The sequence below is a fragment of the Petromyzon marinus genome, chromosome 6 (assembly GCF_048934315.1).
Source record: "Petromyzon marinus isolate PM22_M1 ecotype Great Lakes invasive population chromosome 6, UKy_Petmar_22M1.pri1.0, whole genome shotgun sequence".
Classification (NCBI taxonomy): Eukaryota; Metazoa; Chordata; class Hyperoartia; order Petromyzontiformes; family Petromyzontidae; genus Petromyzon; species Petromyzon marinus.
In genome coordinates this window covers 19,018,855-19,044,859 of record NC_133672.1, presented here as the reverse complement: position 1 = coordinate 19,044,859, position 26,005 = coordinate 19,018,855, and the positions used below count along the sequence as shown (strand labels likewise).

The 26,005-nt window shown below is 45.9% G+C and overlaps 1 protein-coding gene across 4 annotated transcripts in view; it reads right to left on the bottom strand.

Annotated features, from left to right (window-relative positions):
• Window positions 1-26,005, bottom strand: part of LOC116939323 (striatin-3-like) — a 103,175-nt gene that overhangs the window by 14,968 nt on the left and 62,202 nt on the right. For 2 of the 4 annotated variants that reach the window (XM_032947524.2, XM_032947523.2), the window contains exons 8-12: window positions 22,605-22,715; window positions 12,248-12,391; window positions 8,017-8,147; window positions 7,183-7,358; window positions 164-211 (exon numbers count right to left, since the gene is read on the bottom strand). In XM_032947524.2, the coding sequence (XP_032803415.2) occupies window positions 164-211; window positions 7,183-7,358; window positions 8,017-8,147; window positions 12,248-12,391; window positions 22,605-22,715 (610 nt within the window). The remainder of the gene's footprint in view (window positions 1-163; window positions 212-7,182; window positions 7,359-8,016; window positions 8,148-12,247; window positions 12,392-22,604; window positions 22,716-26,005) is intronic. The other 2 variants (XM_032947525.2, XM_032947526.2) reach the window with 1 other exon arrangement.

Below are 26,005 nucleotides of genomic sequence, written 5' to 3'. Positions count from 1 at the left end.
ATCAGTGGTGAGATTTTGCATTCCCAGGACTGGGGCCAGTGTCTCCATAGGACAACCATAACGTGGCACACTAATTTCACCAGAGATGAGGATACTTTTGCAACAGTGCCGAGGAAACACAGGAATATAGCGTGAGCAGAGGCGTGGAAGAAGCAGCACTCACGTGTGGGCCCTGAAGGTGTAGATCGGCTCCACGTCCAGCGACGCCGTCCTGCGACAACACAACGTGCGCACCATCAACGGCAGCCTCGACAACACAGATAGTTTCAGCACACCAACAAGGACAAACATACCAACTGAACAAGTCTGATATTCATATTCTTTGGGTCTTTCGGTAAAGTCCCGTAGATAGGTTCAACCATCACCTTGCCATACATAGCAGGGGTCACCAAAAACATTTCCAAAATCATGCGCAAACACAAGATCCAGGTTCGATTTAACACAGTACATAAAATTCGTCATCTGATCCCATCTTTGAAGGATGCGATCCCTGACATGCAATACCCCGGCGTCTACAAACTAAGCTGTGTCTGCGGCAGTAGTTACATTGGGGAAACTAAGCGACATGTCTCGGACCGTGTTCGTGAACATAAGGCAGATCCGAAACACGGTAGGACCAATACCTCGGCCGTGGCTGATCATCGTTTTTAATTGATTTCTCTAAGACGAAGGTACTTTGCAAACCCACTGGCTATCAACAAAGATTCGTGCATGAAGCCATCCATATATAGACACACAATTTTAATCGAGAAGATGGATATAAACTAAGCAATCATTGGAAGGACGTTACAAACCAGATTAAGTCATAATTGGCTATGATGTTCCCTTCCTACCACCTTCCGATGTTAGTTGTTATTTTCGGCTCTGATTTTAGTCACAGGCTAAATTTCTCACCCTAACCCAACCACCGTGCTCACCGAGCTTGAGGTTTTTTCTTTCCGATCTCCCATTAACACGCTAATCTCTCATATTAACACGCTAATCTCTCACATTAACGCGCTAATCTCTCACATTAACGTGCTAATCTCTCACATTAACACGCTAATCTCTCACATGAACACGCTAATCTCTCACATGAACACGCTAATCTCTCACATTAACACGCTAATCTCTCACATTAACACGCTAATCTCTCACATTAACACGCTAATCTTTCACATTAACACGCTAATCTCTCACATTAACACGCTAATATATCACATTAACATGCTAATCTCTCACATTAACACGCTAATCTCTCACATTAACACGCTAATCTCTCACATTAACACGCTAATCTCTCACATTAACACGCTAATCTCTCACATTAACACGCTAATCTCTCACATTAACACGCTAATCTCTCACATTAACACGCTAATCTCTCACATTAACACGCTAATCTCTCACATTAACACGCTAATCTCTCACATTAACATGCTAATCTCTCACATTAACATGCTGATTTTTACTGGGCAACCCTTTGATTGGTGGGAAAACCCACCACCGTCGTGGTCACTGCCCACCACTTACATTAACATTGGCTGCTGACATTTGGGCTGGGCCCATTTCAAACCTTTATAAACAGTTTACCTTTAGAAGCTAACCCCCTCTTACTGATGACGAACGCTTGTGTTGCGATCGAAACGCCGTAGTTTTTTGTCATTTTCTTTGAACCTATCTACGTGACGTTACCGAAAGACCCAAAAAATATGAATTCCTGCAGTCACGAAAGCTTTAAGTCAACATTTAAGTCTGATATTTCCATCTTTTCAAACAGAAGAATACAGAGCAGACTGCTGCCCAATTTCAAATCTGGAAGCAAATGCCAATGTAGATGGTGAATAAGTCAGTCCATAACTTGTACAGTACTCAGGTTTAGTGCTGCCAGCAAGTTAATGCCAACTCCACAGAGAGAGATGGCCACCGACACATGCACACAAAGAAAATCTAACATGTTATTAATTCGGGTAAAAATGCTGACCACACCTCATGTGCGAGCTCTAGGAGACTGGCCACTTATTGAAGTGGTTACACGGATACGATTTTGGTTTCCGGCTTGAAGGGTGCATGTACGTGCAAGCGTTACAGTAAACAAGCATTTATTCTCATTACCAAAAGCAGCAGTCTGTCTCCGTGGAAGCAAGGTCCCTTTCTTTAATTCCAAAGAGTGTCAAAGTGTATCTGTATACAAAAGCTTTGGGTGGTGCTCACCTCTGTTGGAAATCCTGAGTCAGTAGTGGAAATTCCTAAGCCTCTCCACAGGGTAGCTATTGTTGACTTCCTACTAAGTAGTAAACATTGTATCACCCCAGAAAGATCATGGGCTGAGTTAACCATTGCCGAGGATTTGAACTTACAACCTTCCGATTTTGAGTAGGATACTTGGCCCCCAACCCTGCTAGATGTGATGGCAGTCAATATTCGTTAATCAAATATTTAGAACAGAATAGCGCCATGCGGAGGAGACTAAATCCCATGAAAGAATCCATCCGTCACTGCATCCCTAAAGGGATTTCATGGGAATGCTAATGACAGACACTGTAAGACAATTAAAGATTGGCTGTTGTTCATCATCGCATGCAAACACAATGCCAAACTGCCTGAGGTATTTTCAGGGCAATTATCAAATCATTAGTATGTTGGGCTGCTGGTGATTCTAATGTGGATTAAAATCATGCACACACACACACAACACACCCTACTGGACAACTTCTCCACGCAACAAATTTAATTTCACGCCAACTGGAAAATTCTATTTGTTGTCCCTCAAATTTGTGCTTGTATGAAGAGGGAATGATGACAGTGATTTGAATGCTGCTACAAACCCAGTGACCTGGGTTCAATTCCTGGCTAAGGATAACATACAGCGAGGGAAAAAAGTATTTGATCCCCTGCTGATTTTGTACGTTTGCCCACTGACAAAGAAATGATCAGTCTATAATTTTAATGGTAGGTTTATTTGAACAGTGAGAGACAGAATAACAACAAAATCCAGAAAAACGCATGTCAAAAATGTTATAAATTGATTTGCATTTTAATGAGGGAAATAAGTATTTGACCCCTCTGCAAAACATGACTTAGTACTTGGTGCCAAAACCCTTGTTGGCAATCACAGAGGTTTCTTGTAGTTGGCCACCAGGTTTGCACACATCTCAGGAGGGATTTTGTCCCACTCCTCTTTGCAGATCTTCTCCAAGTCATTAAGGTTTCGAGGCTGACGTTTGGCAACTCGAACTTTCAGCTCCCTCCACAGATTTTCTATGGGATTAAGGTCTGGAGACTGGCTAGGCCACTCCAGGACCTTAATGTGCTCCTTGAGCCACTCCTTTATTGCCTTGGCCGTGTGTTTTGGGTCATTGTCATGCTGGAATACCCATCTACGACCCATTTTCAATGCCCTGGCTGAGGGAAGGAGGTTCTCACCCAAGATTTGACGGTACATGGCCCCGTCCATCGTCCCTTTGATGCGGTGAAGTTGTCCTGTCCCCTTAGCAGAAAAACACCCCCAAAGCATAATGTTTCCACCTCCATGTTTGACGGTGGGAATGGTGTTCTTGGGGTCATAGGCAGCATTCCTCCCCCTCCAAACACGGCGAGTTGAGTTGATGCCAAAGAGCTCCATTTTGGTCTCATCTGAACACAACACTTTCACCCAGTTGTCCTCTGAATCATTCAGATGTTCATTGGCAAACTTCAGACGGGCATGCATGTGCTTTCTTGAGCAGGGGGACCTTGCGGGCGCTGCAGGATTTAAGTCCTTCAGGGCGTAGTGTGTTACCAATTGTTTTCTTGGTGAATATGGTCCCAGCTGCCTTGAGATCATAGACAAGATCCTCCCGTGTAGTTCTGGGCTGATTCCTCACCGTTCTCATGATCATTGCAACTCCACGAGGTGAGATTTTGCATGGAGCCCCAGGCCGAGGGAGATTAACAGTTCTTTTGTGTTTCTTCCATTTGCGAATAATCGCACCAAATGTTGTCACCTTCTCACCAAGCTGCTTGGCAATGGTCTTGTAGCCCATTCCAGCCTTGTGTAGGTCTACAATCTTGTCCCTGACATTCTTGGAGAGCTCTTTGGTCTTCGTCATGATAGAGCGTTTGGAATCTGATTGATTGGTTGCTTCTGTGGACAGGTGCCTTTTATACAGGTAACAAGCTGAGATTAGGAGCACACTCTTAAAGGGAGTGCTCCTAATCTCAGCTTGTTACCTGTATAAAAGACATCTGGGAGCCAGAAATATTTCTGATTGAGAGGGGGTCAAATACTTATTTCCCTCATAATGCAAATAAATTTATAACATTTTTGACATGCGTTTTTCTGGATTTTGTTGTTATTCTGTCTCTCACTGTGCAAATAAACCTACCATTAAAATTATAGACTGATTATTTCTTTATCAGTGGGCAAACGTACAAAATCAGCAGGGGATCAAATACTTTTTTCCCTCACTGTAAGCACAAATTAGTATCTGAAGCTCTTCTGGGTCTCTCCTAGATTGACTAAGCCATAAACGAGTAATTAGGGAGGGGCTCACCACTCTACGGGATTTTCAACGTGCATTTAAGCCCGTCCAAAATGCTGGAGTGACATTACCATCACTTGTTGAAGGACAGCTGTGCGAGTCTTTTTGCCAATCAGAAAGCTGTCCCATGTCGTGTTTTGGGTGGTTGGTGGCAGTTAGTGACAGAGCAGCAGCTACTCATCTTCCAGTATTTGTGGATGCCAGTGGTCTACAACAGGCTTGCATGCATATAGCAATGCCATGAGCCTGGATAGTGCTTGTGTAGAGGAGTAGTGGAGGACGTAATGTCACTCAGGGGGGTGGAAAAGGGATGACGTCAGAGGTTACGGGGGATATACAAGGGGGAACCCGTGACGTCGAGGGGGGCGTCACCAAGGGCCAGGAACGGAGAGAGTTAGGGAGTCGGGGTCGAGGGTAGGGAGAATCAACGCCAGGCGAGTGTGATACTTCACCCGGCCGACCGAGTTGGATGATCCCTCGGTCGGTGCTGGGGGGGGGAGATCACGTATAGCCTGGGTGGAGCTAGGGACCTCACAGTACCCTTTCCCCTGGGGAGATATGAGGGTTGTCACCTGTTGGGCGTAAGCCTTTAATAAGTTACCGGCAGTAGCCCTTAATAAACCTTGGCATCAGCCCCTACTAAAAGAACCGTGTCAGTGTCGTCAGTTGCACCACAACACTTGCATGGGCAACAACCATGAATAAGCGGTGTTATTGTCTGTGGAGATAAATAATGGGAAAATGAAGGCAATGCACACATTGTCGATGCTCCCAACCATCACAAACCCACAGCGATCAGGGTAAAGTATGGTCATATAACCCCCACAAATTTCACGGTGTAGAGAGGCCTTCAGTCAGGAGTGGCTTAATAAACGTCTGTACATCCTATGATTACCCAATGTTCACTACCCTGCTAGTGTGCTATTGTCACGAATGGAGGCTCCTCATCCTTTGGTATTTGTTTCTATATTAGGGACCCCATAACCTTTTGACCAGAGCTGCTTTAAACACCACTTTCAGACGACTCATAGCTACGATTCTGCCCATCTACTACTACAGCGAGGACAGGGAGCAGTGACTGTTCACAATGTAAAGTCGTCTCTGCAGCACGAGTCAATCCTCTACTGTTGTTTTACGAATGCATTACCACACTGCCCGACCGTGCAGATGGTCCTCCACGCAAGAAAAAATCCGAGTGCACAAGAATTAAAAAAACAAGCGCTGCCCTTGGAGCTCCCTGGTCAGACATAACCGTAAATCGTTACCAACTGCTCTCTGCCATATTTCACAAAACGTCAAACGTGCTAAACCAGCAACTGTGAGTTTTTGTAAAAAAAATGTTTTACTTGAGATGATGCTGTAGTCTAAACAACATTGCTGCATGCAGTAGTAAGCAAACAGTCTCATAAAGATTACTTTTGAAAAGTAATTAGTCTGGTGGCTATATAAGTGGGAGTATGCTCCTAAAGAGAGCACAGGGCATGTTGCATTTCTTGCTTATAACCCTGACCCAGTGGTGACAATTCCACATTTCGTATACAGTGTGTAATTGGATCCCCAAGGGCAAGGACTACTGACCTCACGTAAAATGTTCCTAAACTTATCTCACCCAACGAGATGAGAAAAGTTGATCTCCCCAGTCCTGAGCAACCATTGGCTCAGGGCCATCAAAGTAGATGTGCAATGCCTAAAACGGTTTATTGTACACATCTTGGTTCGACAGTCTGAGGCCAATCTCCTCATCTCTATTTATTCCTCATCTCCTTAGAAAATAGGATTGTTGTCTTAATTCACTCTCACTTCCTTTCATAAAACATTAGTAACGACAGCCGTAAATAAAATCATGCAGAGTGGCACTATGTAGGGGTTGGCTCTGATAATAATCATAAAATGAGCACGGCTACGCGAGAAGTCAAAAGTAACTGTCCTATGGAATCACTCATACCCAATATAGCAATATGGAATTGTCACCACTAGCTTAGGACCATCAAAGCAGCAGTCCACCGCACTATAACTCACTGAATCGGTGACACAACTGCTTTAATCAGAATTCACAAGACATTTTTGGTAAGGTCCTGCAATGGGATGTCTGGCCAATTTTTTTAATGAACGTATATGCTGAGTGTAATGTACCACAATGTCAGGAGAAAAGCTTTGCATACAAATGTTTAAGTTCAGAGACACCAGACAAAGTACCGCACATCACGAGTGTACACGTATCAGTGTGCAGACATTCACGGGTGAAACGAAGAGGGCACTGGAATATGACGACGCACGTTAAGCGCATGACAACGGGCTCGAGGATGCACACAGCAAAGAGCATGCGTGAATGTGATGATTGCATTGGGACCAGTGGTCCAGTGGGGGAGCTAGTGGTGCAGTGATTAGCGCACTGCACTACAAACCCAGCGACCCAAGTACCATTCCCACTTACGACCAACATCGATGACAATTATCTGAACCGGCCTGGGCCTCCCCTAGGTCGACTCTGCCTCAAATCAGTACCTGGTACGATGTGTAAATAGCAGCACTAGGGAGACAAAGGCGGCCAGGCGTGGGGCTGGCCATCAACCCCCTCATGTGCCGTACCGGCCTTCATAGGCGCGCGTGCTAACACAACTTGCCCCAAAAAGTCTGTTAAGGTTATACAGGGGGATCTTTGTTTTGCAATAGGACCCACTTTTTTCCAGAGATGGTCTTCTGTAGGTTCCAAAGCTTGAGAGTGTGGTCCTCAGAGGCGGTGACGAGAACATGCTCACTCGGGTGGAAGGCCAGCGCCCGCACACCATCAAAGTGGCTGCGAAGTGTGAACTTTGGGTTCCACGTCTTACGGAACGCGTCCTTGTTGGCGCCAATCTACAGCCAGGAATGAGGGGGGGGAGGGAGGCAATACATCACAGCAATCGTTTAGTTTGAAGTTTATTTTGTTTAACCAAGTGAGAGCTCGAGAGGCCAGGATGGTAACATTTGTAAGAGTGGCTCTGGGGCATTAGTCTGCCAGTCGGGGGCAATGATTGCTGAGCAAAATCGCAATACAGTAATTTTTTCTTCGAATTTAACAAATGTCCTAATTTGTTATGGATTTGGGTGGCAGAATGCAAAGGGATTGTTATACTTTCCACATGTACTTATGTCTTATCTGAACATAATTAATAGTGCCTAAACCAAGGCGCTTTACAAATAATTAACAACGGCACATCATGTGAACGAAATGGTGGAGATTAGGTGTGTGGTGCATTTTTATGTTCACAGATCTTTGGATGTATGTACGTATGTATGTGTATATAACCTTTTTATACTCCTGCACGTTTGTGTGTAAAACGTGTTCAAGGTGGCCGGACAACAGCTCTAGAAACGACCATCCTCTCGAATGCCGTGCTGGCCTTAACACAGATCCTTGCCAAAAGCAATTCCCCCCTGCCCCCCCAACCCCCCCAACGTTTATCAGGTCTCCAGGGGGATCCTTTGTCTTTGTACGTGGACGCGCAGGGAGCGCAGGACCGGGGTTGCGTACGTCATAGCTGGGCGAGTCGGCGTCGTTGGTGACGGTGAGGTCCGCAAGCTCCCCGAGGCCCGTTGTGTCCATGGCCTCTTCGGGGCCGCTGATGAACATCTTCCCTGTGCCGCGGGGAAACGGGCTCTCGCCTGCCACCCCGGGGGCAGGGGATGGGGGGGGGACAGCAGAGGGCGACACGGGAAGGGGAGTAAAAGTGTTCCAAGGGCAGGCCACCAGCAAGTGGGTGAACAGAGATCAGTATGTGCGTGTTCTATGTAGGGGCTGCTTTGGGCCAGTATGGTTGCAGGACGGGTGCGGTGCTTGAGGAGACACATGGGTTGGGCTACAAGGAGCTTTTCCGGCCAGAGGTCTAACAGAAAAGTGATTACTTATCGAGTTCTGCCATCACCCATTGAGTTCTGGCCACCTGTCAAGATCCGCACAATGCTTTGCAATATCCAGGCATTGCGTGTTGGAATCTGGCTACTGCATGTTTAGAAGCGCTTAAGGAAATAGTTACATTGAGGTTCAGGTGCTCGAGAAGTCAGCATGTGATGGGTAAATGCAACATGTATTATCTACTGTATATCTTAAAACAACGTTATTTATTTACCAAGGAAAACGTCACTTGAGTATTAATACGTTTTGCGGAAGGTTCGACATTTCGATTTTTGACCAGTTCCTTTGTAGGGAGGAAAAAGGAGTACCCTGAAAAAACCCATTCACAAAAGGAAAAAAATAAATAACACATCTGCATAGACAGCTCGACAAACCCACTTGTGTGTCATCTCCTGGCCACCCAACAGGTGTTTGGAATTTTTTTTACAACGATGCGATCAATTAAAACGCTCGCTTCTGGAAATGTTGGGTTACTGGTACGCATCACCGTGTCTGTCATCTTCTTGGTTCTTTCGGTAAAGTCACGTAGAAGGAAAATAAAATAATACAAATGAAACATAAAATAAAATTCTCACGACGTTTCAGCCACAACGCAAGTAGCCTTCCTCAGGTGAAGAAACAGAACTGTCGGGAAGACAGCGCTTCAGTGAACACTGCCAGGCTTGGCAGCGTCTTTTAAGCTGGGTGGGAGGAGCAGAGCGCCTTGACGAAGGAGTTTACATATCAACAGAAGAATTTAGCATTGAAGTAGCTGTGTTAATGTGTTGGATTAGCACGATGTTAAAGTCAGAAATTAGCATGTAACTGGGAGATTAGCATATGTTAGTGTGAGGGATTAGCATGTAACTATGTCGGAAAAAGTGGCGGTTTCTTTTTTCTTTTCAACGTTAGCACCACGGAAAGCGACGAGCTTTGTTCAGACAGACGAGTCCATACAGTAGGGTTGGCAGAATAATGCATCGTGTAATATTACAAGTCTAATATTTTATAGTCTAAAGTATAGGGTAATGTATAGTAACGCACTGTATAATTCAAGGGTGGGGTTTGTCTATGGCAGTGTATATTACGGTGTATAGTCATGTAATTTAGAAAAAAAGTTTAGTTGGAGGCATATCAATATATGCATGTTAGAGCTAACATTGGGCTGTGTATACGATATTATGCAATGTAGTTTAGTTTGGAAGGTATAATATTGTAATGTATAGTAGTCTAGTTTATAGCACAGTTGTAACGCAACACAGGACAGAGCAGCGCATCGTGGCTGTTTCTCTCTCTCCCCCCTCCTCTGTCCCAAGCATAGATGGACTCGTCCGTCTGAACAAAGCTCGTCGCTTTCTGTGGTGCTAACGTTGAAAAGAAAAAAGAAACCGCCACTTTTTCCGACATAGTTACATGCTAATCCCTCACACTAACATTATGCTAATCTCCCAGTTACATGCTAATTTCTGACTTTAACACCCTGCTAATCCAACACATTAACACAGCTACTTCAATGCTAAATTATTCTGTTGATATGTAAACTCCTTCGTCAAGGCGCTCTGCTCCTCCCACCCAGCTTAAAATACGCTGGCAAGCTTGGCAGTGTTCACTGAAGTGCTGTCTTCGCGACAGTTCTGTTTCTTCACCTGAGGAAGGCTACTTGTGTTGTGGCCGAAACGTCGTGAGAATTTTATTTTATTATGTTTTATTTTTATTATTTTATTTCCATTCTACGTGCCTTTATCGAAAGAACCAAGAAGATGAATCCCTGCAGTCATGAAAGCTTTAAATCGAAACGTGTCTGTCATCTTGACAGATTGTGGATAGACCTGGACAGGGATTGGCTGGACCTGCAGGGCACAACTCATACCTCATAAGGATCGCCTAAATCACAACATGCTCAAAGCAAACCCACTCCCAGTGAAAATTGCCACTGGGCAAAAAGTTGGTACACATTGATCAGGGCAGTGAGAATAAAGAGGGAAGGGTCATGAAAGAGCACACAGGTGGCTAGGCATTGCAGATGTCACAAGTTGGGACTTGAAAAATTATGGAAGGATTCACCATGAGTGGTGTGCAAATAGAGTGGGTCGTGCTGATTGGTGGATTCATTGAGACAGCTTTCAAGGCATATGTGAAATGCTCTCTGTACACTGACATTATTACTATGCTTGGTTACAAAGGAAAACTTCAGTCCTGAAACTGTTTTGCAGGCGGGACCTGGAAAGTTTTTGTAGTAGGGGCAATGATAGCCAAGTCGATTGTAATTGAGAAATGTTCAGGCAAGGTTTAAAATGTTGGCCATGACACTGGTACACAAGGGCCTACTCTTGTGCATGACATTACAGGATCCTTTAATATCCACTGTGAAACAGACTGCATAAATATTTCGTTCATACGCCCACAAAATAATCACCAGGGCGCCGTTGGAATAAAACCATGGATCTTTGCAACAAGCGGAGAACCACATTGATACCTCATCCCTCTGTGAAGCCTTAAACTCACTTATTATTCAGCTGAAGAACACTGGGAATAATTCGTACTAATTTGCGTTCAGAATCATGTTCCATCAGTGCATATTAATACCTTATTGAAAACATCACTGTTAGGTTACCTACTACTTAGAGACAGGTGAATTGAATATATTGCAAGTCAATTGCATTCACTCTATGCCACAAGTCTCAGACAAACAACAGATAGCTCTACAGTATTAGCCAACGGCCTACAAAAGTTGGTAGAAAGGAAAAAATTCGCACAAATCAGAAGTCACATCCGAGGCTGGAGCAGAGTCAAGATACCCAATTAAAAGAGGACAGCACCCGCAACTCAAGGCTGGAGTAAAAGAGTCCCGACATCAAGAAAAGCAAATATGGAGAAGGCACAGGCAGCAAACAAACCAAAGCCAATGAAGGACACAGAGAATTGCTGCGGATAAAGCCGGCCAGCAGAATAGCAACAAAGCTCCGGTTGAAAATGGGGCAACGCCACCCGGACACCAGCCAAGCATCGGTGAAAGAGACAAATCGCTGGACTGCAGAAGAAAAGCAAGCGGGTCACGGGGAACAATACGCAACACAGTGGCACCACAACAACAACCACCATTCTCTGCATTCTGCAAAGATGACGGGTGAACAGCAGGGGGCACACAACAACAGACTACTGGGGGGGGGGGGGAGCAGATGGACGTGAGCTGCCCGTGCTGCTGCTGCAAGCAGGGACGCCACGAGCGCCACGAGGGGGGGCAAAGGAGGAGAGAGTATTGCAAAGGGGCTTGGCGGCAGCAACAAACACGAAGCGGCCTCCCTTGGCAAAAGGAGAGAGTGCCATTAGTGAGGAAAGAGGTAAGGGAGAACATTCAGGAATTGGGAGGGGGGGAAGACTGAGGCAGTGGTTTGGATGTCTTCACAGCACAAAAGGTCGGTGAAGATGGATGTCCAGCAAGGAGTTGGGTGGGTTGCTCTGGATATTGAAGATGTAGCTGGGAGAGTAGAAAGCTAAGGCCTCGAATCAAGTGGAGTACTGTGGGCCATTTGTGAAAGCATTTAGCTAATAAGGATTTGATTCTTTAGAAGATAAGGATGCATCTCTGTTTCTGGACAGAGCCAATGAGAGTGAAACAACTAAGTTTAATATGAGATGGTTTTCAATTTACAAAGTTGTCAACCTCTCCATGCACAAGATTCCAATACGATCGTGTCCGGGTGGTGTGGGATGAGCGTGGTGACCGGGATGCGGGTGGATGAGATGTGCAGGCGCAATGTGCAAAACATTGGACGTGGTGGTTAAGGTGAGGAAGACGACCGGACGGGACACGGGGGCAACAAGACGAGACGAGGGAGGCAGGGTTCGGGGACTCGGCGCCATCCTGTACCCTCATCGGAGCGGGCATTGTCGTGAGGCAGGGGGGCGGCCCGCTCCTCGGGCTGGCGGGGCGGGCTGGAGGCTGCCAATGGGGACAGCTCGTCCACCTCGCGCAGGTTGGCCAGCATGTCCTGCAAGGCGGAGCGGTTGGGGCCTGCCACAAGCACAACGCCGGCCGTCAGCTGCGCGAGCCCGTCCGTTCGTCCATCATGACACTCGCAGCACTGCACTGCAGCTGTGCCACCACGGTGGCGGACCAACGCCGGTCAACCTGGAGGGGGTAAACGAGGGCTCCACGCGGTTTGTGTGCAATGCGGTGCGCCGTGATACTGGCACGCCCGAGGTTGATCAGCACGCACGGTCAGCTAAAACATCGGTGGAGGCATCTCCATGTCCGTTTATCATTGGCAAGCTGGTTGGTCGCACAAGGGTGTGGTGCCATTTTCTCTGGTGATCAGACGGAGCCAGTTTTGACCAACAGGCGTATGTCTAAAAGTACTTTTTTTTCAAGAAACCTTCAATTAATTTTGCCAAATAATTTTGGGTCTAGAAAGCATTTTTCTCTGCTGTAAGCTTAATTTCTCAAAGTTTTGTGTCGGAAGATTTGCAGGGGCTGAAAATCCTGGAAATTAGTCTGGATTTATTTTAATGAGTTGCACTTGGTGAAAAAAAGACCACAGCTTGTTAAAAAAACTCACCAGTGGAATATCAAACTTTCTCCACAAACTCGGAAAAAAAGACACCTGGGAGCCAGAAAGCTTTCTGATTGAGAGGGGGTCAAATACTTATTTCCCTCATTAAAATACAAATCAATTTATAACATTTCTGACATGCGTTTTTCTGGATTTTGTTGTTGTTATTGTCTCTCACTGTTCAAATAAACCTACCATTAAAATTATAGACTGATTATTTCTTTGTCAGTGGGCAAACGTACACAATCAGCAGGGGATCAAATACTTTTTTCCCTCACTGTATGGAGCGCAGACTCCATTGCTTATATTAACAGGGAGTCATTCTGCCTGAACAGTTAATTATTTATCCGGGATGCTTCATGCAGCCTTAAGACTATTCTTCAGCAGTTTCCTGAATTGGGACATTAGACCCTCTTACAAAGATGTGATTTTTGCGTGTTTTATCAAACTCACAATATAGTGGAAAACACTCACATTTGTACAGATGGGTTAACATCATATTTAATGTACAGCCAGCTGTGTCACCCTGCAGGTTGAATTTTATGCAATTCTCCAATCACACATCTAAGGCACTGTATATTATAGACATACGCCATCATCAGGCCCAGTAAAATAAATCCAGACTGCATATTCAGCTATTTGGACTTAGTTGCTACTGAGCCCATTATTGGGTTAGTTAGACATCTGGTTGAACCACGTTTCGTTGGTGGAATTTAAATACACTCTTTCCGAGTGCGAGATTGATCTGCCACCATCAGCCGCGTGGCCCTGCCGTTTATACCTCATAATTCACATTGCTGATGTGCAGCAAGAGAACAAGCTTCCGAACGCAAACCTATCCCAGTGTGCCGTAGATTCAGACCACTCACCACTCCAGAGACCACACGTCGAGTCACCTAACCCATCCATGCTCCAAAGCGTCCGCTCAGAGTACAACTGCACGCATGATGGTGGGCTCTCGTCTCACTGCCACAAAACAACCACATCCGACCGTATGCCACTGTGCGCACGCCCCGACTATCAGCACCGACATTCACTCCCACTCATCCCCGGCACTGAGCATCCTCCAGCACCTAAACATATCAGCTGGAAGCAGCTGTAGAAATGATGGCAATACATGTTATTGATGTGGGGGGGGGGGGGGGGAGTGGTAAAAAATCAGTTGCTGACAGACACACGCACATTCAAGCACTGCATAAAAATGAGCCCATCTGCGCTACAGCTATCCTTTGCTCTTGATGACAAACATTTTCTGCCTCTATATATTTATGTTCACTGGTAATGTTGCAATGTATTTTTCTCGCTGCTGTTTCACGGATGCATTTATTTGCAGGCTGAAGATGCAATAATCAAGGTTAAGTCAAAAATGATCTGAGCTGATCACCTGCCCAAAACAGGTGATGGCTCTCAAAGAATAATGAAGATACACACATTACAATGGGTTTACAAACAAATGTAACGAGTTGGTGATGGCATTAGTGCGAGCAGGTAGTTCACGCCTTTGTAGGGTATTTTATTTCCCATTAATGCTCAGCATGCGGCTTACCGCCTAAAACTCAGAATGGCCGATTCCATTCAGCCATGTTACTATAACGGACAATTGAAGGGTCCGATGCACGTATTGTGACTGCAAAAGAACCAGTCATTTTTATCTCAATTGAACGCACAGTAGTAATACAAATTGGTTGGCTCAAAGCTTAAACATGCCACCCGATAGAGCAGACCAATACAAACATACGCACGGTTTCAATGCAGTGCATCCACATCTTCAAGTGTAGCATCTTGTCAATTAGTCACAGGCCAATTTAACCAGCCCCATGCTCAACATGTCATGCATTGCGGTGGAGGAAACAACACCCACAATACCAGTCTATGAGATCGAACTCAAATGAGGGCGACACAAACTAATCATGAGCGTTGTGCGGTGGGGTGCTCATCTCCTTTGACGACGCTGTACGAAAGTTCAGTCCCATACCAGTCCCTCGAGAGGACGACCAGCATTTATTTACTTTGCACAAGGTGGTACAGTGAGGAAAAAAGTATTTGATCCCCTGCTGATTTTGTACGTTTTCCCACTGACAAAGAAATGATCAGTCTATAATTTTAATGGTAGGTTTATTTGAACGGTGAGAAAGAGAATAACAAAATCCAGAAAAACGCATGTCAAAAATGTTATACATTGATTTGCATTATGAGGGAAATAAGTATTTGACCCCGTCTCAATCAAAAAGATTTATGTCTCCCAGGTGTCTTTTATACAGGTAACAAGCTGAGATTAGGAGCACTCCCTTTAAGAGTGTGCTCCTAATCTCAGCTCGTTACCTGTATAAAAGACACCTGTCCACAGAAGCAATCAATCAATCAGATTACAAACTCTCCACCATGGCCAAGACCAAAGAGCTCTCCAAGGATGTCAGGGACAAGATTATAGACCTACACAAGGCTGGAATGGGCTACAAGACCATTGCCAAGCAGCGTGGTGAGAAGGTGACAACAGTTGGTGCGATTATTCGCAAATGGAAGAAACACAAAAGAACCGTCAATCTCCCTCGGCCTGGGGCTCCATGCAAGATCTCACCTCGTGGAGTTGCAATGATCATGAGAACGGTGAGGAATCAGCCCAGAACTACACGGGAGGATCTTGTCAATGATCTCAAGGCTGCTGGGACCATAGTCACCAAGAAAACAATTGGTAACACACTACGCCGTGAAGGACTGAAATCTTGCAGCGCCCGCAAGGTCCCCCCTGCTCAAGAAAGCACATATACATGCCCGTCTGAAGTTTGCCAATGACCATCTGAATGATTCAGAGGACAACTGGGTGAAAGTGTTGTGGTCAGATGAGACCAAAATGGAGCTCTTTGGCATCAACTCAACTCGCCGTGTTTGGAGGAGGAGGAATGCTGCATATGACCCCAAGAACACCATCCCCACCGTCAAACATGGAGGTGGAAACATTATGCTTTGGGGGTGTTTTTCTGCTAAGGGGACAGGACAAATTCACCGCATCAAAGGGACGATGGACGGGGCTATGTACCGTCAAATCTTGGGTGAGAACCTCCTTCCCTCAGCCAAGGCATTGAAAATGGGTCGTGGATGGGTATTCCAGCATGACAATGACCCAAAACACACGGCCAATGCAACAAAGGAGTGGCTCAAGAAGAAGCACATTAAGGTCCTGGAGTGGCCTAGCCAGTCTCCAGACCTTAATCCCATAGAAAATCTGTGGAGGGAGCTGAAGGTTCGAGTCGCCAAACGTCAGCCTCGAAACCTTAATGACTTGGAGAAGATCTGCAAAGAGGAGTGGGACAAAATCCCTCCTGAGATGTATGTAAACCTGGTGGCCAACTACAAGAAACGTCTGACCTCTGTGATTGCCAACAAGGGTTTTGCCACCAAGTACTAAGTCATGTTTTGCAGAGGGGTCAAACACTTATTTCCCTCATTAAAATGCAACTTAAATTATAACATTTTTGACATGCGTTTTTCTGGATTTTTTTGTTGTTATTCTGTCTCTCACTGTTCAAATAAACCTACCATTAAAATTATAGACTGCTCATTTCTTTGTCAGTGGGCAAACATACAAAATCAGCAGGGGATCAAATACTTTTTCCCCTCACTGTACTTGTTTTGTTCACCCAGGAGAGATTATGGGAAGCGTCAACCACTAACTGGGATTTTAACTTACAACTTTCCAAGTGAAAATCAAGTGCCACAACCACAGCACACAACAATTGGGCTGGAGTCTCATAAGATCACAATTTAATATGAAGACTTTGAAATGCCTGTAAAAGCAATAAAGGCAGAAGACGTGGGAATGGATAATGTACTCCATAATATCAACACCACAAATATTCACATTGAAAACATGTGTCCTATCAGGACAATGATAAATGCGATGTTGTTCAGAGGCTAAGCAAGTCAGAGCATAGCCAGCCTGAAACCCAAGGTCACTAGACAAACCAGGTTGCCAGAACCGAAATACTGTGACTAATGCCTTTGTTGAAGGTTTGCGCGATTAAAATATGCAGCAGAACGCAGATAATCATTCTCATCGTAAGTTAAAGATCAATAGGTTAGTGCGGCAAATGAAAGTTGATGTTAACCAAACTTTGCCACTGTTTATTTTTTTCTGCACGATTCTGTACCTGTGGCATAGTGGACACCTGGCATCCAAGATCTGCCCTCATCAATATCCAGCTTTAGATCTTTCGCAAAGATTCTGACATGTGGGTGTCACTCCCAATGCCCGCCTCGGTAACCTGCCATACTCATCACCCACACAATGCCCCATCCATTGTAACAATCTTTATCTGACTTGGTCTGCAATACTTTGCCACACTGTATTGCAAATGAGCAACTTGCTAGTTTGCAGTAGCATATTCTATATGGACATACACACTAAGAGATCACGAGCTAATTTTTATCAGCTTTGGTACAGCTTAGCTCATCAAACATGCATCTCCTTCATATACACACAACACAGCCACCCTAACCGAGCAGTCTGCTGCGGGATGGGGAAAGCAATCTGTAATATAAATCAAATGGTTTTAGGAAATATTATATAAATTGACTTAAAATAACACCAAGTTCTTCAGTGTCATCAATGGTATTGGTTAACTCCAGGCATTCCGAGATGAGCATTCTTCAAAGGTCAAACAACCACTTGCCTTGTTTCAAAACCTCTCAACCTGGTAGTAATGAGGCCACATTTGTCAATATTTGCTAATTTCTGCAGGGAGTAGAAACTTATTCAGTCACAGATAACCTTCTTATTTCTGTATGAATAAACCCAGAGGATATGAAATATGTTCCATGTCACCAAGTAGAGTAAAAACCCGCTCGATCAGCGAGTTCTGGATTTACGAGTTTCGCATATTCGCGAGTTAATAAATGTATGTTAATTCCCTATTTGCCAGACTCCAATACATAGTCGACTCGTTTATACATTTTGGTAGAAACGAGACAACTGTGGGGTCAATTGAAAAGAACGCAAACAGGGAAATTGTTGCAGCGAGTGCTCCTCAGTGCTAAAATGATAACAGCTGTGCGCCATTGTTATCAAACACCTGCATTTCCCAAGGAGTCTTCCTCCTGAATTCCTCATTAACACCACCTCCATCGTCATCAAAGCATCATCATAATAAAATTTAAAAAACTGTATTCTAATTTATTGTAGTAATTGTTATTAAACATGAACCATTTTCCCCCATGTTCACTCTCACCAGGAACATAATCCTATTTTTTCCATTGGAACAAGGTTTGTCCATTCATGAGTGTTTTCAAGATTGTAACCCTTGCGGACACAGCGGGCTTACTGTATTGCCCTGGAGCAGTTTCATTCATAAAGGCCCACTTTATTGAAACGCTGACTGCACAAACAGCATCAGAGACCGACTGCACAGAGCTCCTTTAAAAACATCTTAGCCTTTGTAAAACCACTATACAGGATATTCTATGAATAAACTGACCTCCACCATGGGAATGATGCATTTTTGGAGATTCAGGGCCGGTAGCACAGATGAGTGCCGCCCCATTGCCCCTCATGTGAAGCCGGTGTGCACTTAAGCCGTTGGCGTACGGCAGAACCACATGCGGACCAAACAGCGTGGGGAGGGCAACGTACTCTGCAATCAGTTGAGTGTGGTACCTTTTATGTCCGTCGAAACCTCGAGGGGGTTCTATGCAGCAAAAATATTTGCTGCATCTAAAACACACCATTATTTGGTGCCCTCATTGGCGCCAGGCCAAGGAGGCTTCATCACCACTGAACTTGGCCTCGATGGCAGTGCAGTGGTGTTCGTTCCTCACTCTTGCACCCTAGGTCGGCTCCCTCCTCCCCCAGTCTTCTGCCTCGCTTCCAAAACGTGTTTTGAGATGTTGTTGCATTTAGATTTCGCATAAATTAAAAGTGTAGCTGTTGCTTATATGTGCGAGGAGTAATGGTGCCGTCCATCTGGGTTCACCTCCTTATCGTTCATATCGGTGGCAAATGGGGGGGGGGGGGGGGGTCTGGACCTGTCTTTGGCATACCCCGAGGCCAACTTAACCTTAAATGAATAGTTGCCTGCTAAAAGCATGGCTGAAATGATTTAGCAGAATGTATCCGATGCTGGACAATCATGCTTGACATTCAAATACTTCCGATGTGCAATCTCAGGCAAACGCCCATCCTCGGTTCACTCTGACGCCGTCTGAAATAATCTTTATGACTTGGGCCAGCCACATCACCACCAAAGCACAAGCAATGGATTTAAAGGGCCACTCAAAATATGCCATCGCGTCTAAACGTTGCTGGGGCGTAATATATTCCTGTAATCAGATTACCAAGCGTGGTAATTAACGTCGAATATTGTGGGATTTTAATTTGTAATCCCATTAGCGAGCTCATTGATGGCGCCGCCATTTTACGAGTGGGGGGGATAAATGACTCCAAAACACAGAGAGGGTGTGGTGGGAGGGCAGGTTGGGGGTGAGGCGATGCCACACTTTTCTTAATGTTAAATATAAAAAAATATCAGCGCTTTCTGTGTCGGGGTTTTTGTAGCCGAGGGAATATCTTTAACATGTTAAGGACACGGGTTTAAAACTCTGGCTGATATTGCATGGTACATTGTATTCCCATCCCCACTCTCCACTTAGCAGCAGTGTTTAAGCCAATTGTCTCCTACCCCTATCCACAGAGATTCTGTGTGAAGCTAAACCCTTTTGACTGTTTTATCCTGGCTGCCAAGCGGCAGCAGAATACCGCTGAGCCCCATGCTGTGGCTAGGGTACTCGACTCACATTTGCAAGATATTACGAATACCCATGCAGGTCAACTCAGCTCACCATTCCTCCAGGATAGGAAATAGAGGAGGCCTGTGATGAACAGTGGTTGTTGTCCAATGGAAAGAGTGGTCCCCCCCACCCTGGGAAAGTTATGTACAAATGCAGTGTTGTGCAAAGCCAACACACACGGTCTGTCATGTACGCTGCACTTCGTCTGCTCATTGCTGCACACGAATAATATTTGAGAGCAAACCGGTCCCAAACTCGGCATGCGGGGATGAATGTTTGCAAGACACCTGGCTCCCTTCAAAGAACTTAAAATGGCACCCGAGTTTATGGTTACAACAGCGACGGCCAAACAGCGCTGCGCAATAAATCAAACTTGGGAATGAGTGACGGCGCTAGCCGCGTGCGTCGACTTTGTAGGAGCCAAACAACCCGGCGCAGTGTAACGTACTGTACACACGCTGCACACGGCTCGACCTGAATGGCACCGCTTGTGCCGCATGCACAATCAAGTGACGCCAGATGATTTATTTCAGGAGCAGTTTATACATTAAAACTAATTGTGCATAAACAGCTTCTGTTCCGAATGGTGACAAGTCTAGCACATGTGCATGCAGAACAACCAATTATCCCCAATTCAGCTGCACAGGCTCTTAGGGAAAGCGTCATTAGCGAGTATAAACTCAATCCAGTGTGGCACATTAGGGATTTTTTGTGAGGCCAGCACCAAGTACACGCAGCGCCTCTGTGTTCCTAGTGCCGATATTGGCCAATAGAAGCCAGGCAATAATTGTTGACCGAATCAACCTCGAGGAAGCTACAAATTCCTAAAGATATAGGTGGCTAAGAATGAAATAAGGATTCTGGCATTGTAATTCTGAAGACTTTCCAACACAAAAGAGTGCACTGCATGATACATCAACGCATACGATCATTTGCGCATGCACACTGGCCCCATTTCTGTGAGGTCGAGATGTGGTGTGGCTCTCCCCTCCCTTTGGTCAATGAAAACCCGCCCGTCTGAATTGGTGTATCGATTCATTTTCCTTTCCGCTAGAGAGCGGTAAACTTGCTTGGGGGGCGTGCAGGCCTGTGTGACGTTCGTTGTGGGAGGCTCCAAACCAATGGCATGTGGCACAACACGCAAGGAGCGAGATGGATCTTGGAAACCGAGGCCGAGAAAGTCCCACTGCGTTCAGCGAGGCTAAGTCCACATTCTACACGGGTCTGGTGTGGGGTGCGAGGTAGCGGTGGCGCCGCACTGGGCATGGATATGATCAAGGAGTGGAAAGCTGCAAAGCACTGTCATGGAATTGAAACTCTGGGTCCCAGTTTAACCAGATAACTCAACACCAAGTTTGAGAAACTAGACGGTAATAGCACACACATAATGTAGGTCAATAACACACAACCGCAGGCTCGGTTAAATGTGTTACACAATGCCACCTTTTTATAATTATGTTTTCCATGTCATTTTATATGGCGTTTCATTTTTAACCAACATTTTTATGCACGCACAGGCTACTTACTACAGATTGAAATACTGCAGTCTTGTGAAATTGAACCCTTCTAATAGCCTTTTACCAAGGTGGTGCATTATTTATATGTAATGAGATAGCGACATCTACTGGTTGGAAAACGGAAGCATGGGTACAGGCACCATTATAAGCATTATCCAATCCCCAAAAGGAGAGGTATCTAGGCCAAAGGTGAAGGGCAGGGCCGGCCAAGAAACTGCGAGAACCGGCGAGAAAGTTCCACGAGAGGGCATGGCCGGAGGCGGAGCCTAGCCACGCCTGCGGCAATACAAGCGAACGACTCGGGGGTCGATGTGTGGAGTCTTGGGTCCGGACTGCGTCGCTGCTCGCCGTCATCTCTCTCCGCCGTTGGGCCACGTGGCGGATCTCCTGCGGCGTTCCACCGCCCTCCCCGGCACGCCGTCGGCCAGCGGCGAGACCGGGAGCGGACGGGCGGAACCCGCCGTGTGATCAACCGTGTGTGTAGTCTGTAGAACGTTAATATCTAAGTGTGTACTTGGAGAGGAAGCCGATAACGTTGGCCTGTGCTGTGCCCGTACGTGGAATAAAGAAGAGTACCCTCTAAACAACGTGTCGCGGAAGTCGCTCATTACATATACATGGAAAATTAGAAATAAATATAAACACTAATAAACAAAGTTATATAATAGCACACCTACGCATAACCAACTTAGCAAATGTAGAGAGGGCAAGTGTCCCCCATACACTTTTTTTTAAGATGAGCACTGCAATCCCTAGAGTGTAAGGTATGTAAATAATTTATGAAAATATAATGGACAAACACGGGGTAATGCACGTACGGTATGAGCAACATGGATTGCCCACAAACAGAAGTTTTCGTCCAGCTGGTGGGATAGGCCAGGCTGACGAATATTGTAAGTCGATCGTGGTGGTAGAAAGTGGTGAACCGTCGTCAATTAAACCCAGGTTGCAGGAATTATATTGCAGTGCATGCATCCCTGCACTACTTTCCCCACAACACACATACACAAAATAAAGCACCCTGTGGGTGAGAGAATGGGCAGAGGACGCTCCGGTATGTGCGCACACACACCAGGTTGGATTAGGCTCGGGGTATGGAAGGGAGACGCAGAAATCCCAGAAGAACAAAACTAAAACAAAACCACGCAAATGCAAGCAAGCGTCCGCGTAAGCTCACGCGCGCAAACCCAAGTACAGACACACTAGCACAGTTATGAACGAACAAGGACTACTGCACACACAAGAGATCCTTTGGGCTGAATAACACATCTAGGTGAACGCACACGAAACCGGTTACAAAGACGACACACGACGAGATGATGACAAGGAACACAAGAGAGTTGTTGGGCCTGCCGGGTGGATGTTGCAGGTGACTTACGCTTGGCCCCCTTCTTGTTTTTGCGCTCCTTCTTGTACTGCTCTTTGAGCTTGGTTATGAGTCCATGGTCGATGTCCCATTCCTCGCCGCTCGGGGACAGCTCCTCTTTGTCTACGAGCGTCGGCACAAACCACCAAGCCAGGCTTAACAGAGGCATGCGCGCGGGCGCACACGCACACACACTCCCTTGGCGCAAGTACGTATACAGGTGCAGGGACGTGACCTTGTACAGCCGCACGCATGGCCACCTATCTGCCCTGGCATGCATAGAACTTTTAATGCAGCAAACAACAAAATATATACAGATCCCCACACAGCATTATAGACTGTTGTGGCAAGTGCTGTTAGCAAGCACGGCACATCTATGGGGAGGTGGTCTAGCCAACACAATGCCTGGCCGCCTTCAACTCCCCAGCACCAATGTCCATACCGCACCAGATACTTATGTAATGCCGAGTCGACCTAGGTGTGACCCAGAGTATTGGTATATCACTTGCCACCGATGTTAACCATGGCTGTTAATCAAACTCATTATGTCGCCAGGTTTCTAAAGCACTGCGCTGACGACTGGGCCACCACTCCCCGTGAATGCAGCATTGCACACGCACAGCAGGCGTATGTCCTTGGCATGCACCTAAGAGATTTCTTACAAAAACAATTACAAACATATATTTGTATCTCCTCACACTCAATAAAAGAGAACCTGTTGAGTTGTAACTAATAGCAAGAACAAGAGCTGTTGGTAAGCAGCTATGAATGCTGGCATTTCAAGGGAAGGTGGTGTGACCCTCACCATCCCCTGGATATCTTTGTTGTACCAAGTACTCGTTGAAGGCTCAGTTGACCTAGAGGAGACTCATACCAGGCTTACATACCAGTTGGCTGTGGTGAGCATGATATCTAGGTATCGAGCACACGTCGCTGGGATCGCATGCGTGTGAGTGAACACACACGAGCGCAAGGGAAATAATTATCTGTGCGTATCACGTGCGTGCGTGTGTGTGCATAAGAGACGTATTCTCAACCCACACGCACACAGCAGACTTAGCACTCAAGAACACATTCAAGAAAGAGACTGAGCCCATCATCACTCAGATGATCCACTCTCGTGTAACCTGACAACCAAACCCAGCACTCGCACTGGTCAGCACTTAAGCGCACCGATGCATTGGGAATCTCGGGAATAAAACAGCACATGGGGATAATGTTTCAATGGGCTTGGCCATCAGCTTGCGAACCAGGAACACATTTGATCCCTACTGCCCTTGCAGATAGGCCGCAGGAAATATTCCGGACATTTGTGGTGACCAGTCACTGTGAGAATGTTTGGTATTTGTTCTAAATTGGTTCAGGCAATGGAAGAAATATCTGTAATCCTGCGCTTCAGAGGCGGAGTTCGTGGAAATGTGCAGGTTTAATTGTTAACTGCAACTTGCAGAGCCTTGACGTGTCCAGTAGATAGCAGTACAGCAAGTAATGCAGCAAGCAGGTTGCTGACATTTTTGTACGCGAGTATTTTCCCATCTTACACAAGACTTCCCTTGGCAAGATGGACCCCCCCCCCACCACCACCAACAAAATAATCAATGAGAAATTAGAAAAACACCACAGAGTGCTGAGATTCGGAGAAAGAGTCTTGAGATTCCAAGTAATTTGAGAGCAAATAGTTTATTATTAGTAGTGAGTGAATAAATCGTAAATATGGAAAACACACCACTCGCTTAACTTCTTGTGATAATTCAACACTTTTGCCGACAGTGGTGGCGTACGACTGTAATCCAACAACTAGGAAATGGGGTTTGTGGATGAGCCAGGGATGGAGACATGACACCATGTGTCTGTCCCAAGGAAACCTACAGGGCTAGCCGGCTCACCATTGCGTCTGTCCCAAAGAAACGTACAGGGCTAGCTGATTCACCCATGTGTCTGTCCCAAGGAAACCTACAGGGCTAGCCGGCTCACCCATGTGTCTGCCCCAAGGAAACGTACAGGGCTAGCCGGTTCACCCATGTGTCTGTCCCAGGGAAACGTACAGGGCAAGCCGACTCACCCATGTGTCTATTCCAGGGAAACGTACAGGGCTAGCTGATTCACCCATGTGTCTGTCCCAGGGAAACGTACAGGGCTAGCCGGCTCACCCATGTGTCTGTCCCAGGGAAACGTACAGGGCTAGCTGATTCCCCCATGTGTCTGTCCCAGGGAAACGTACAGGGCTAGCCGGCTCACCCATGTGTCTGTCCCAGGGAAATGTACAGGGCTAGCTGATTCCCCCATGTGTCTGTCCCTGGGAAACGTACAGGGCTAGCCGGCTCACCCATGTCTGTCCCAGGGAAATGTACAGGGCTAGCTGATTCACCCTTGTACCTGTCCCTGGGAAACGTACAGGGCTAGCCGGCTCACCCATGTGTCTGTCCCAGGGAAATGTACAGGGCTAGCTGATTCACCCTTGTACCTGTCCCTGGGAAACGTACAGGGCTAGCCGGCTCACCGATGTGTCTGTCCCAGGGAAATGTACAGGGCTAGCTGATTCACCCTTGTACCTGTCCCTGGGAAACGTATAGGGCTAGCCGGCCCACCCTTGCATGATACCTGTTGTCTCAGTGGGTTCTCACCTGGTGTCAAGGAATGAAGTGTGTATTGAAAGCAGTACAGCAAGTAGGGTTCTGACCTATCATTGTTATGAGTTATCCCCTCCTATGCATGGGTTTTATTCAAGTACTCTGGTTTTTATGATAAATAGAATCTGGCCAAACACCTCAAGAAGCAGGATCCTCTTTAAAAATAGTCAAGTGATAAAGGAAAACAGAATCTTAAGATAATGGTGAGGTTTTCGTGAACAGAAAAGTTGAGAAATATCACGATTATGAAACGTGAATTTGCGTTGTCATGTTTTAAGGGCGGTGACAGAGACAAAGCGCTTCAGTGCAAATGAAATTTGAAGAGTTTTCGGAACTATAAATGACAATATTTTGTAAGTGCACGAATCACCTGACGTTACAACAAACTGTGTAATTAGGTCCTTTTTTGGTATACTGACTAATCTATTGAGATTTGTTATAAGGTTAAGCATTTTAAATGTAAAAACTCCTCACGCAACAGCCTTACATATGAATGGCTTGGGGAAGTGGCAGCAGGTACTTACTTATTCCGGGGTCACTTGAATCTCTTCGCTCATGTTAAAAAAGGTCAACCCTTAGAGCTCACGGCTTTGCTAAAATCCACAGAAATACTTCAGCATGAATACTTTCTCTTGCGAGTTTGGCAGACTATCAGTCCGATACTCTTGAGAATCCAGTTCAACATGAAGAATAAAAAATCTATTTAATACCTTCATCTCCCTCATGGTTGAATTAACCCAGTGGCCCCATCATTCCAAATAAACATATTGGCCGAAAGTTCAA